The sequence below is a fragment of the Eretmochelys imbricata genome, chromosome 3 (genome assembly GCF_965152235.1).
Source record: "Eretmochelys imbricata isolate rEreImb1 chromosome 3, rEreImb1.hap1, whole genome shotgun sequence".
In the NCBI taxonomy this organism is placed as follows: domain Eukaryota; kingdom Metazoa; phylum Chordata; order Testudines; family Cheloniidae; genus Eretmochelys; species Eretmochelys imbricata.
Window position 1 is genome coordinate 208,516,293 of NC_135574.1, and position 13,518 is coordinate 208,529,810.

A 13,518-nucleotide genomic window follows, 5' to 3' on the forward strand; every position below is an offset into this window, starting at 1 on the left:
GGCAGGGCTGGAAGAGATCTCAAGACGTCATCTTGACAAGACCCTGTGCACTGTGACAGGACCAAGTAAACCTAGACAACCCTTGACAGGTGTTTGGTCCAACCTGTTCTTAAACAACTCCAATGATGGGAATTCCACGCTCTCCAAGTCCATGGTAACCTGTTCCAGTGTCTAACCATCCTTAGAGTTAAAAAGTTTTTCCTAACACAACAAATTCCAATCATATCCACTGCACCAAATGCCTTCCAGAGTGACTAAACCCATTTGACAGGTTTCAGAGTAACAGCCGTGTTAGTCTGTATTCGCAAAAAGAAAAGGAGTACTTGTGGCACCTTAGAGACTAACCAATTTATTTGAGCATGAGCTTTCGTGAGCTACAGCTCACTTCATCGGATGCATCGTTTCCACGGTATGCATCCAATGAAGTGAGCTATAGCTCACGAAAGCTCATGCTCAAATAAATTGGTTAGTCTCTAAGGTGCCACAAGTACTCCTTTTCTTTAAACCCATTTGGATTATCCCATTCCTAGCTACTATTACCCACAGCCCTCTCTCATAACCAGGGACAGGGTTCATGATCACCACTGTTCCACTGCTGACTAATACATAGTGTGTTATGTCCACAGCCCTTGGGCGTTAAGTCAGTACCTGTGTGGTGAGCCCCTCTGTCACCAATCCACAGAGGATGAGAGTCTGACAGCTCTTAACCTGAGAGCCTGGCTTTTCAGCAGAAGCTGTAAAGACTCACATAAAACCTTAACAGCGACCTCAGCAACATTAAGGCAGAATAACTTTCCAAATAGCACACGCTACGTGACCGTCAGACGTGCTGATCTGTTTAGATCGGTTAATGCCTTACTGGACAGGACATGTTGGACGAAGCTGGAACACACAAGTCTTCCCCCTTGTTATTTCCAGGCTGTTAAGGCTTGGGTAGGTGGGCCTGACCCGCCCCAACCTGTACCGCCACTACACAGTTTGTAACTGCTAACCAAAAATAGAATCTGACCCTCTCCACACACTCAGCTAAGACCTATCAGAGCCCAGTGAAGCTCCTCCTCTTCCTGACATCACAAGTACTCCCTCATCAGCCTAAGCAGGGCCTCAAGTCAGGGGCTGATACTGGGCCAATTTCAAGGACGGAGAGCTAGGCCTTGTCTGTGCAAGGGATGTGCCCCCATGACAGCCACCCTCAGAGCTGCAGCCCAGTTCACTCCCCTAGTATGGCCAGATAAAGCCACAGTCTGAATGACAGACACTCACCCTTGCTTGAAATCAGAGCAAACTCTAGCCCAGCCTTCACTACGAGTTCAGGGCTTGCCATGGGAACCACTTGATAAAATTCTATGACCTATATTTCACAAGAGGTCAGACTAGATGGTCACCATAGCCCCTTCGGGCCTTAAGGATCGATGAAAACAAAATTAAATGCAAAAAAACTCCATGGTAATATCATGCTAAACATGCAGGTAGGTCACAAAACAGCCAGTAAATGCAAGAGTTAAGAGACCCACCAGTAACACTAACTTGGTCCCACTACAAAGGTGAAATTTCTATTACTATATTTCTTGTTAAATATATAAATACGTTCTTATTTATGCTATGGAACACATACCTGAAAACACACTGTATGTCTTATGGGAGCAAAGTAATGCAGCTGTTGCCTTAACTGTCATATTTTCGGTCTGATTTTAACTGCATAATCTTATCATTGCATGGATACTATTTTTGCATTATGTGTGCCTTGCATTTCACTAATAAATCAAATTCTCCAGCAACATGAAGACGCTGCTTTCTGAGACCCCATGTATGAAGTAACTTTTATTCTTGAAGCACACAGAGGTCTCTGCAAAGCACAAGGCTTGGGGACAGCACAAGGAGGATTGTGTTAATCAATGTTTTAGGCACCTGCCTATCATGCATCCTTAGTAACTCTTTTCGATTCCTTCTGCTAAACTTGATACATCAATACAAATTTGAGCCATGAAGTGCCAGCTACAGAGGGAGCGCTTCAGTGCGTAACTGCAGCAGACGGTTTAATGTCACCCTTTTTACTATATGTACAGCGCCCACAAGTGTGATGGGTGCTTTACTGATCAAATAAAGACACAGGCTCTACCTTACCAGACAACAAAAGGACCACCACACAAAGAATGCAATTTGCACTAACAAGTAGGCAATATACTCAAGCCTCAACACAGTACAAGTTCCTGCAGGGAGAAGGGCTGCTTTTACAATTTAACAGCTCATTTATTTCAGAAGCCTCTGGTATTCCACCCACAATGCTCAGGTTGCTGTATTGTAATGTAACTAATCATACCAGCTGAATCTTCACTACACTCATGTAGCAGTTATCCTGTTGCATGCACAGCTTCTTGCCACTCTTTCCTGTTTTAAGAAGGAGCATAGTATTTAAATATTTCAGATACGTTGTGGGGCTGCATTAAGTATTAGCTACTTACTAGAAGAATGTAAATAGCAGCTCTTAAAGTAACATTTAAAACCAGCAACAGGAGGTGGTTACTAAACTTTTCCTATTAAGCATTTAAAAGCACTGGCGGTTGCTGGAGTCCTGACATTTCCAAGGGCTCTAGCTTCTGGTCTCTCCGCTCACATCTGGTTGCTCCCATTTTTACAGAATGGAGTGTTCATCAGATCTTAATTACAATTAATTAAAAAAAAAAAGGCACTGTCACGGCCCATCTGCCCTGTCTCCAACAGTGGTCTTTACCAGATTCTTTAGTTAGAGGAAGGTACAACACTACTCTCCAGCTGGGTAACTGTGGAATAACCTGTCCACAGAGGAAGTTTCTTCTTGCCTCTCACCCTGGGACTACTTAATTTCCTTAATGGACTCTTGTGATTGACTCTGCCAAAGCCTCACTGGAAAGCACAAATAAGTTATATCACTGGTATTGGAAACATATCCCTCCACAAATATATTCATTCTCTCCAATGCACATGTCACAGTGTGGTAAAATAAATAATTTGACATCTTACCTCACAATTAGAACGCTGTAGATATTAAAAAAACAAATGCTGTCTGAGTCATCCAAATAACGTAAGCACTGAAGAGTCTGGAAATACTCTGCCAGGAACCCCACATGCTTTATAAAACTAAGTATTTCCAGACTTATTCTTAGATTCCCTCCCCCCCTCCAACAGCCTTCTAATTTCCTCACTTTCAAAACTATGGTTGTAGTTATAACTAAGCGTCACAAGCAAAAAAGCTTAGCCAGTGTGGAATTAAATTTGCTGCCAGCCAACACAGCCCTGTGCTCCTCAAGCCCTTCCAGAATATTAGAATTTCCTTCCCAAAACTTAAATGCTGGAAAACCCTGAGTTAAGGTCCCCTTACAAGGAAAACCAAACCAAAATTGTTAGAAAACGTAGAGCTAGGTGACACTTCCTAAATACCACAATCACACCACCTTTACTGCTGCCCTCATGGAAATGGCAACAGGACCTGGTAATATCCAGTACCTTACCACCCCATTCTCTATACCCACCCCAGTCCAACACCACACTCCTATTCACATAGCCAACCGGACTCTTAGTGAGCTATGCACAGCACCTCTGACCCAGGGAGTACTTGCTGCTGGTTTGCAGAGATCACACTTTACACAGACGCTAAAGGAAAGTAAGATGCTGTCATCTCTCTCATGAACATGAGAGGGTAGGGATCCAAGGGGGCAAAATTCAAGACGGGAGAGTTACCTGACCATAATACATATTTCAAATCCTAAAAACATGCCAGCTAAACCCAACTCCCTCTACTCTCACTTCAGGCCTTGCTAGTTTAGAACAAAGTTCCAAATTGCAAGATCTAAAAGATTATTATTAAAGTTGTTACAGCTTCATATGATGGTGTTCCCTAGAGAGGGCATTAAGGTTTACAGGGCATGCAGCCATCCGGCATCAAGTAGTAACACTCAGTGAAGTGGATAAAAAGCAAGTCTTTTTCACAAGTGGCCACAAGGCTTCCTTTCAGTCTTTAGCCTAGTGCTACTATGGATCATTCCACGCACATGGGTTCTCACTGCTTTGCAGGCCCTGTGCTCCTAATGCTTCCTCCTCACCTGAAGGAATCCCCCATTAATGGGGAGGGCTGTGACAGAGGGAAATGAGCAGGCAGGAGTACATCATTTGGAAAGCTGGTATGGAAAAGGACTGGTGAAAACCAGCTGAACTTGTGCTCCCCCAGCAATGTTGTGGCCAAAAGGGTTAAGGTGATCCCTGCATGCACGACCTAACAGGGAACAAAGAACAGCCTAGGGAGGTGTTATCTCTGTACATGAGGTAGGGAACAAGTGGCTGGAATAAATACAGTGTCCAGTTCTGGTGTCCACACTTCCAAAAGGAGGCTGAAAAACTGAAAAGAGCCACAAGAATGATTCACAGCCCAGAAAACACACCTCATCATGAGAGACTTCAAGAGCACCGTCAGCTGCATTTACCCAAAAGAAAAGTCAAAGGCGACTTGATCATTAAAAGTTCTTTAACGGAACAAGCGACGGCCGGGGACTGAAACCGGGGGCAGGTCCACCCCACTCCCAGTCCGAAGGGAACAGAGGCACACAGCCGGGGGAAGAGCCGACCCAGGCCTGGGGGGGTCCTGCAGCAGGACCCGCCGGGAGAGCCCTCTGGCCCGGCCGGCCGGACCGGGAGGGTCTTTCCTGCCCCCCTCCCCGCCAGGAATCCCTGACCCCTCCGTCGGGGCCCGGCTCCCGGCGGCGCGCTCCGCAGGCGGGTCCCGGGCAGGTCTCAGAGTCTCTCCGAAGCCCCGGGCGGGGGGGGCTGGGGAAGAACGGGCCGCCCGGGATCAGTCCAGACCCGCCCGGGGGGGGCTCCGGTCCCCTGCTGCCCGGACCCCGCAGCCCGGCAGCTCCTCCGGGGCCCGCGTGACCCGCGCGCCGGGCCGGGGGGGGGGGAGCAGGCGCCATGGCCCCCGGGGGGCGCTGGGCCCGGCCGCCCCGCACTCACCGAGCAGCAGCAGGAGCCCGACTCCGCGCGCCGCCTCCATCGCAGCCCCTGGGTCCTCCCCGCCGCGCTCACTCCATGCCGCCGCGCTCCCACCCGGCCGCCGGCTCCGCCCACCGGCCCCGCCCCGCCACACACAGGAGGGGCTTCCGGCGGGAGGGGGGTCCGCACCGGAAACCGCCCTGAGCAGCGCCACGACCTCTGACCCCGGGGAGGCGCCGCGACCCCCTCTGGAACGCGGACCCCCTCCCCCACTGCCACCGCGGGGCCGTCACCTAGCAACGGATCTTCGGCCCCGCCCCGGCCCCGCCCCTTAGCGACTGACCTCGTCCCTCCCCTAGCAACTGACACAACCCCCTTCCCCGGCTCCACCCCTAGCAACTGACCCCGCCCCCAACCCTGCCCCTTGGCTGCTGGCCCCTGCCCCGGCTCCTCCCCTAGCAACTGACCCCGCCCCCAACCCTGCCCCTTGGCTGCTGGCCCCAGCCCCGGCTCCTCCCCTAGCAACTGACCCCGCCCCCCAACCCTGCCCCTTGGCTGCTGGCCCCTGCCCCGGCTCCTCCCCTAGCAACTGACCCCGCCCCCAACCCTGCCCCTTGGCTGCTGGCCCCTGCCCCGGCTCCTCCCCTACCAACTGACCCCGCCCCCAACCCTGCCCCTTGGCTGCTGGCCCCAGCCCCGGCTCCTCCCCTAGCAACTGACCCCGCCCCCCAACCCTGCCCCGTGGCTGCTGGCCCCTGCCCCGGCTCCTCCCCTAGCAACTGACCCCGCCCCCCCAACCCTGCCCCTTGGCTACTGGCCCCTGCCCCGGCTCCTCCCCTAGCAACTGACCCTGCCCCCCAACCCTGCCCTTTGGCTACTGGCCCCTGCCCCGGCTCCTCCCCTACCAACTGACCCCGCCCCCCAACCCTGGCCCTTAGCTATTGACCCCCTCCCCAGCCCCACCCCTAGCAACTGACCCCCCCCCGCTTCACCTCTGGCCCCACCCCTTAGCGACTGACCCAGTGGGGTCCTGCCCTGCCCCTTAGTAACTCCCCCTCCTCCCACGGGGCCCTGCCCCCAGTGACTTGCCCCCCAGTTCCCCCCTTAGCAACTGACACCCCCCCACGGGCCCCACCCTAAGTGACAGACACCCCCACTTACCCTGCCCTGGCTGGATGCACCGACACCCTCAACCACCACCACCCCTTCCCCACATGCCCACAGGCAGGGCAACAGCACCCACTTGCTCCCTGGAGGGCACCTACCCTGGGCTCCTGGCTCCCAGCCTTCACCTCCCTGGCGCAGAGGCCTGCAGCTCGTGCCCTCCTGACCAGGGTATGTCAAGGCTGCACAGATCTTCTGATACCCCAGTAAGCCAGACGGCCTAAGCAGGCCAGGGTCTGCACTCCGCTGTCCCCTCCGAGGCTGGGAACCGCATCGTTACCGATAGGTGAGTGATAACTAGCTCTTGCTAAGCAAGCACACGTATTCCAACGGTGAAAGCATTACAGGGAAAACCTATTAAAACAATCAGAGAACCGACGCCTATGGTGGAAGACTTACCAGACGTCCCCGCAGCTCCACCAGGGGCTCGCGTAGGAGTCAGTCCTTCAAACCCCACACAGGGGTTCTCCCAATGATTGCACGTTCATAACCACCTCGGCGCAGAGTAAGTCTAATTACCCTGGCCCCAGCACTAGCCCCTGCTGTACTTGTGACCCAGGGGGGTAGGTGACAGGGCCTGCAGCCGTGGTGCAGCAACTCGGAATGCTGCCGGGGGGAGAGAGAAAGGCGAGAGGGCGGCTGGAGCTGGGGGGAGGCTCAGGAACTGCCCATAGGGGAAGCTGGACGGCAGTTACAGAAAGAGGCAAAAGAAGGTAGTGCTGGCTAAAAAGGGGTTTGGACAGAGGAAGCTGGGCTGCGAAGTGCCGTGTGCATGCCGCCTGGCCGCAAGGAGCACAAAGCGTATCACCAGGGAGGTTCACCACTGAGGCACTGACAGAGGAAATACCGTTTTGGCGCCCGGGGAACAGGTGAGGAGCTGTTACTCAAAGGGGGGACTGCTGGACAGAGGTGCAGGCCAGAGAGGGACGAAGGCGGGACAGCAGGTGTAAAGCTGGACTTTGCAGCCAGGGAGAGCAGGACCTGATTCCTTCTTGGGGTGGCACAACGCCGTGTTGACAGGTTTCTTTTATTGTGCTAGACAATGTGGGGGAGAGAATATCTTTTATTGGACCAGCTTCTGTTGGTGAGAGAGACAAACTTTCCTTCCACACAGAGCTTTACTTCAGGGCTGGGAAAGATGCTCAGCGTGTCACAGTAACATTTATATGATGGTAATTTACTGTTGATTATTTTCCTAAGGAAAGAGTTGATGTTACTTCATATGGTTTATGTTTTTGCCAAATTTCTGGGGTGTCCTTTGTAAAGTTTAACAATTTAAGGTTATCTCCAGTGTCTTAGTTCACCTCTGCCTCTCCATATAGTAGGCATTGCTTAGCCAAGGGCTAGGTCACTGCACAAGTACACCCCTGAATAGGTTTCAGAGTAACAGCCGTGTTAGTCTGTATTCGCAAAAAGAAAAGGAGGACTTGTGGCACCTTAGAGACTAACCAATTTATTTGAGCATGAGCTTTCGTGAGCTACAGCTCACTTCATCGGATGCATACCGTGGAAACTGCAGCAGACTTTATATACACACTTAGTCTTTCCTTTATTCAGCTTGGACCTTTGATCTTTACACTGTGGGAACAGGTAATGACTAGACAATGGTCCCTTCTCCAAGGCATAGCTTCCAAAGGCTTGGTTTTTGCATAACAAGGGAGCTGTGGGGGTGAATTTCCATTCACCTCCTCCTAGAGATTTCCCAGTGAGCAAAAGACTGTGCTTGACCTGAGCACCCAGCCTGGAACAGCTCTGCCTCATTGCCCACTTTCTCCACACCATTCCTGACTTTGCCCCCCCACCCCCACCTACGCACCCACCCAACAACGGTGCAACGGCATTCCACCTGGGGGCAAAACCCTCATTATGGCCCCTCCATCAGCTCCTCCCCCACTGGCTCTCACTGCCTCGTGCCCGCCTTCCCCCCGCAGTGCAGTAACTGATAGTGCCCTTTCCTCCCCACAGTCCGCTCTGGGCCCTCTTGGGCACCCTCTCGTGCCTGGCTGGCGTGTCCGAATTCACTGCAAACATAAGAGAGTAAACACAAAGTTTAGTTGTCTCCTGTAAACTCGGAGGAAGTATCAGAGTACGCCCCACGCACCACACACTCCTCTCCCCCAGCCCCAGGCAGTGGAGCAGGGCAGTGGTGGCCTGTTTCGTTGGTGGCTATAGCACCCATCTTCTTCCTAAAACTGCTGTTCATCTTTCTGTGACAGTCAGAGATGCATACTGACAACCCCAAATGTTCAAAAAGCACGAGTCAGGCTCACCAGAAATCAGGAGGTTGGCTTTAAAAGCATGAGATTATGTAAAAATAAAAGCTTTGGTGGTGTTTTTATTGGCCTTCTGCTTTTGGAGCCTTTCGGGTGCACGGGGGTCACGTTTTGAGGCTTTCTCCACAGCCACGAGGGCTAGAAGTGTACTTTTTCTTTAAAAACGAAGGTTGAAATCATCACATCTCCACTTGACTCCAGGAGCTGGGGCTTTAAGGAAAGCAATAATTATCATGAGACTCAGGACAGAATCATGAGAGTTGGCACCACTGGCAGCTGCCGTGATCGCGTCTGTGAGTCCCAGCACTAGAAGTTGGAGAAGGCGGGGAGCCGTCCAAGACACTGCTCTGGAGGATAAGAACCAAAGTACTAGACCCGCCGCCTGCGTACCAGACCTAGATCTCCGTCGGAGCAGCTTAGGGATGTAGGTTTCAAGTAGATTTTCCATGTTGGAGCAAAAACCACTGTAAGCAATTGAAAATGTAAACAACAAAAAGTCATTTGGGGGATTTGTATCTCGGGAACTTTTTGACCCAATGCTGCCAATTTTTCACCACAAACGGGCCTTGAACCGGCATGCCAGATTTCAAGCAGATCTGACTGAGCACGTAGAGAAGTTGGACAATTGGGCTTTGAAGAGAAATGCTGTTGCAATCTTCATGATGGAGCAACTAGATCTCCTCTCTAAGCTGGGTTTTGTACCACACCTGTCAGTAGCATAGTATGCCACAGGCTTATTACCAGGGTGCGGAGCTAACTACCCAAACAGAGTGAGTACCCAAGCTACCTCAGGTCTGGTTACGAATATGGGAGCTTAAACAAAGCCTAGAAAATCGAGCTGGGAAAGATGCTGTGGGGCCACCCCCCAGGGCCCAGAGCAGGAGGGTTCCTTGCTGGATTGTTAGCATGGGAGCTTTCCTCTTGCCATAGCCTGCTAGTCTCATGTCATTGTGCCCATTTCCCTGTTCTTCATTTCATAGCACATGGCACTGTCCTGTTCTCCTTTACTTATTGTGTTTTATGGAGCAACACAGAGCCACTCAGAAGTGAAGGCTGCATCTGCATTTCTGCTTAAGGACAAATCTTCAAATGGCTTGAAAAATCCACAGGCAGAGTCAGATCTATCTAAAAATGGATATACCAGTTTGCGGTCTGGGGTAGAGTCTATGGGGAAAATCTGGGACCACTCAATCAAGGGCTTCTTGAGATACAGCATTCCAAAAACGGCATTTGAAAATATTAACCTCAGAATGCTTTTTGCACAAAAATGGAGAAAGCGATAGGCAAGATCCCTGTGAAAGGGACGTTCCTGGGATGCCACGGCTGAGATTTAGTGCGACACTGGAGAACTCAAAAGTGCCGGAGCTCATCCTTTTTTTGGTTTGCTGGATTGCTGCAAGCAGACAGAAAGAGGGGGAGAGAGAGAGCCCTTCCCTCACAAGGTAGCCGAGGGGAAGGTGCACCGGGCTGGGAGCCAGAGATATATGAGTGCAAGTCTCAGCTTCCACAGGCTGCTGCTAACATGTCTGTACCCTTCACTTCTACCAGTAACCATGTCTAACTATCTGCCTTCCCTTTCTGCAGGGAAGGTCACAGAGAGACTGCACAGCAGCCATCACAGCCGTGCCAAATACAAAGGCAATAGATCCTCTCTGCTCCTACTCCAAATCCCGTTTACGCAGCCCAGGATCCCATTAGCCCTTTTGGCCACAGTGTCACACTGGGAGCTCATGTTTAGCTGATTATCCATCACAACTCTCACATTTTTTCCCGTCACTGCTTCCCAGGATAGAGGCCCTCATCCTGCAAGTGTGACCAACAGCCTTTGTTCCCAGATGTAGACATTTACAATTAGCTGTATGAAAACACAGATTGTTCGCTTGCACCCAGCTTACCAAGTGATCCAGTTCACTCTGAATCCGTGACCTGTCCTCTTCATTCTTTACCACTCCCCCAAGTTTTGGGCCATCTACAAACTTCCTCTGTGGTGATTTTTGTTTTCTTCCAAGTCATTGATAGTATTGTTAAATAACACAGGGCCAAGAACCGATCCCTGCAGGACCCCACTAGAAACAGACCCATTCACTGATGATTCCCCATTTACAGTTACATTTTGCAACCTACCAGTTAGCCAGTTTTTAATCCATTTAATGTGTTCTCTATTAATTGTATATCTTTCTAGTTGTTTCAATCAAAATGTCATGCGGCAGCAAGTCAAATGCCTTACAGAAGTCTAACTAGCTTACATCAACACTATTACCTTTATCAACCAAGCTTGTAATCTCATCAAAAAAGATATCCAGTTAGTTTGACAGGATCTACTTTCCATAAACCCCAGTTGATTGGCATGAGTTATCTTACGCTCCTTTAATTCTTTATTAATCAAGTCCCCTATCAGCCGCTCCATTATCTTGCCCAGGATCAATGTAATCCCATTTTAAATAATGCCATGTGTTAGCTTTCTTCCAGTGTTCTGAATCTTCCTTAGTGTTCCAAAACAACAATAACAGTCTAGCAAGCTCCTCAGCCAGCTCCTTTACAACTCTTTGATGCAAGTTGTCTGGACCTGCTGATTTAAAAATGTCTAACTGTATAGCTGCTGTTTAACAACCTCCTGAGATACTAGTGGAACAGAAAGAGCATTATCATATGATATGTCTACATCATATTTTTCCCAGATACAGAACAGAAATATTTATTGAACACCTCTGCTGCCTTATCCTGGATGATTCTACCATTTCCATCTAGTAGTGGACCAAACTGCAGGCCTGTTAGTTTGACCTCAATTGCATGCAATGTCTTGGAACAAATTTTGAAAGGTAGTTAAGATTATAGTGGTAAATAATAACTGGAATAAAACACAATATGGTTTTACAAAGGGTAGATCATGCCTGACCAACCTGATCTCTTTCTTTGAGCAGATAACTGATTTTTTAGACAAAGGAAATGCAATAGATCTAATCCACCTGGATTTCAGTAAGGCAATGGATACAGTTCCACACGGGAAATTATTAGTTACATTAGAGAAGATGGGGATTAATATGAGCATTGAAAGGATAAGGAACCAGTTAAAGGGAGATTACAATGATCATACTGAAAGGTGAACTGTCAGGCTGGAGGAAGGTTACTAGAGGAGTTCCTCAGGGACCTGTCTTGGGACCAATCTTATTTAATATCTTCATGAATGACCTTGGCACAAAAAGTGGGAGTGCGCTAATAAAAATCTGCAGATGACACAAAGTGGGAGGTATGGCCCATGTGGAGGAGGATGGAAATACCATACAAAAAGATCTGAAAGACCTTTAAAACTGGAGTAATAGAAATGGGATGAAATTTAATAGTGCAGAGTCCAAGGTCATGCACTTAGGGACTAACAACAAGAATTTTTGTTACAAGCTGGGGACATATCGGCTGGAAGTGACAGAGAAGAAAGACCTGGGTGTATGGGTTGATCACAGGATGACTGAGCTGCCAGTGTGATGCAGCCGTGGAAAAGGCTAATGCAGGCCTAGGATGCGTCAGGCGAGATATTTCCAGTAGAGACAGGGAATTGTTAGTACCACTGTACAAGGTGAGACCTCATCTGGAATACTCTGTGCAATTCTGGTCTCCCAGGTTTAAGAAAGACAAATTCAAACTGAAACAGGTGCAGAGAAGGGCTACTAGGATGATCAAGGAATGGAAAACTAACCTTATGAGAGGAGACTCAAAGAGCTTGGCTTGTTTACTGTAACCAAACGAAGGCCAAGGGGAGATACGATTGCTCTCTATAAATACAGCAGAGGGATAAACGTGAGGGAGGGAGAGGAGTTATTTAACTTAAGGGCAAATGTGGACACAAAACCAAGGGGCTATAAACTGGCCATCAACAAGTTTAGGCTTGAAATTAGGCGAAGGTTTCTAACTATCAGAGGAGTGAAGTTCTGGAACAGTCTTCCAAGGGGAGCTGTGTAAATGGAGGATTCTCTGTAACGTGAATTTAAATCATGATTTGAGGACTTCAGTAACTCAGCCAGAGGTTAGGGGTCTATTACAGGAGCGAGCAGGTGAGGGTCGGTGGCCTGCAATGTGCAGGTCAGACGAGATGATCATGATGGTCCCTTCTGGCCTTAAAGTCTATGAATCTAATACCAATATCAGACACAGTAGCTGTGTTCCCTGAGTTCTACCCTGATGGGGAAGCGCTGGGCCGGGAAAAGGGCAGCTTCTCAACCCTCTCTCTGCACAACGCAACCACACCCCCTTAACTCTGCCCCTGTGGGGATGGCAATAGGAACATCACAGCACCTAGCCCACCCCAACCAGACCTGCCATCCTCTCTGTGCCCAGCACAGCTCCAGCTCCGCACCCTGTCTACACAGCCCACCAGCCCCTTGCTGTGCTCTATGCAGGGCTTGCTGCTGCTTGTCACAGAACACCCAGGGCAACGAGGCTGAGGGAGGGGTAAGGTCCTGCCAGCCCCCAAGGGACACTGAGGGTAGGGACCAGAGCGACCAAGTCAAGGTGGTGGGGTGGGAAGCGTCACCTTAACTGCATTTTACAGTGTTTGAGTTTTGAAGAGTAAAACCCCATTTTCTCTCTATTTCTGCACTGCCCAATTGAAATACAGTTCAAACAGGACATGGCCATGAGGAGGGCTGCACCTTGGAAAGCCCTAGACCAAAGAACCACAGCGAGCGCCAGGGCACTTACTGGGGGCAGGGTCCATTTCTACATGCTGGCCATGCAACCCAGGGTAGGGAGCCAAGTCCCCCTAGCACCCCGGCAGAAGGGAGAGCTGTTCAGAATGATATCAGGCACTTGTAACCAGACGGGGTCAGGAGCCAAGCTCACACGTTGGCCACGCAGTACACAGCAGCTGGCTCTGCCGGGTGTAGCGACTGCTAGAAAACAGGTCAGGGACCGTCCTTCCCCACCCCCATTGAGGGAAGGTTCAAATAAGGACTAGTCCTTTGAGAGCAAAGCTGGCGAGAGCTCAAACCCTCTCCCCACACCCAGCACTGCGCCTGAGGCCCCAACAAAGACTTGGGTTCAGAGCAGCTTTGGTAGGCTCAGCCCTTCAGACAGCTGGAAAAACAAACCCAGGCTCCTCCATGGATGAGAGCCATAGGAGTGCCTC

General features: G+C 50.2%; 1 protein-coding gene across 1 annotated transcript in view; it reads right to left on the reverse strand.

The window, feature by feature from the left end:
* Nucleotides 1-5,064, reverse strand: part of PTK7 (protein tyrosine kinase 7 (inactive)) — a 109,691-nt gene extending 104,627 nt beyond the window's left edge. The window contains exon 1 of the mRNA XM_077814180.1: nt 4,984-5,064. Coding sequence (XP_077670306.1) covers nt 4,984-5,023 — 40 coding nt within the window. The 5' untranslated portion in view covers nt 5,024-5,064. The remainder of the gene's footprint in view (nt 1-4,983) is intronic.
* Nucleotides 5,065-13,518: the final 8,454 nt, after the last annotated feature.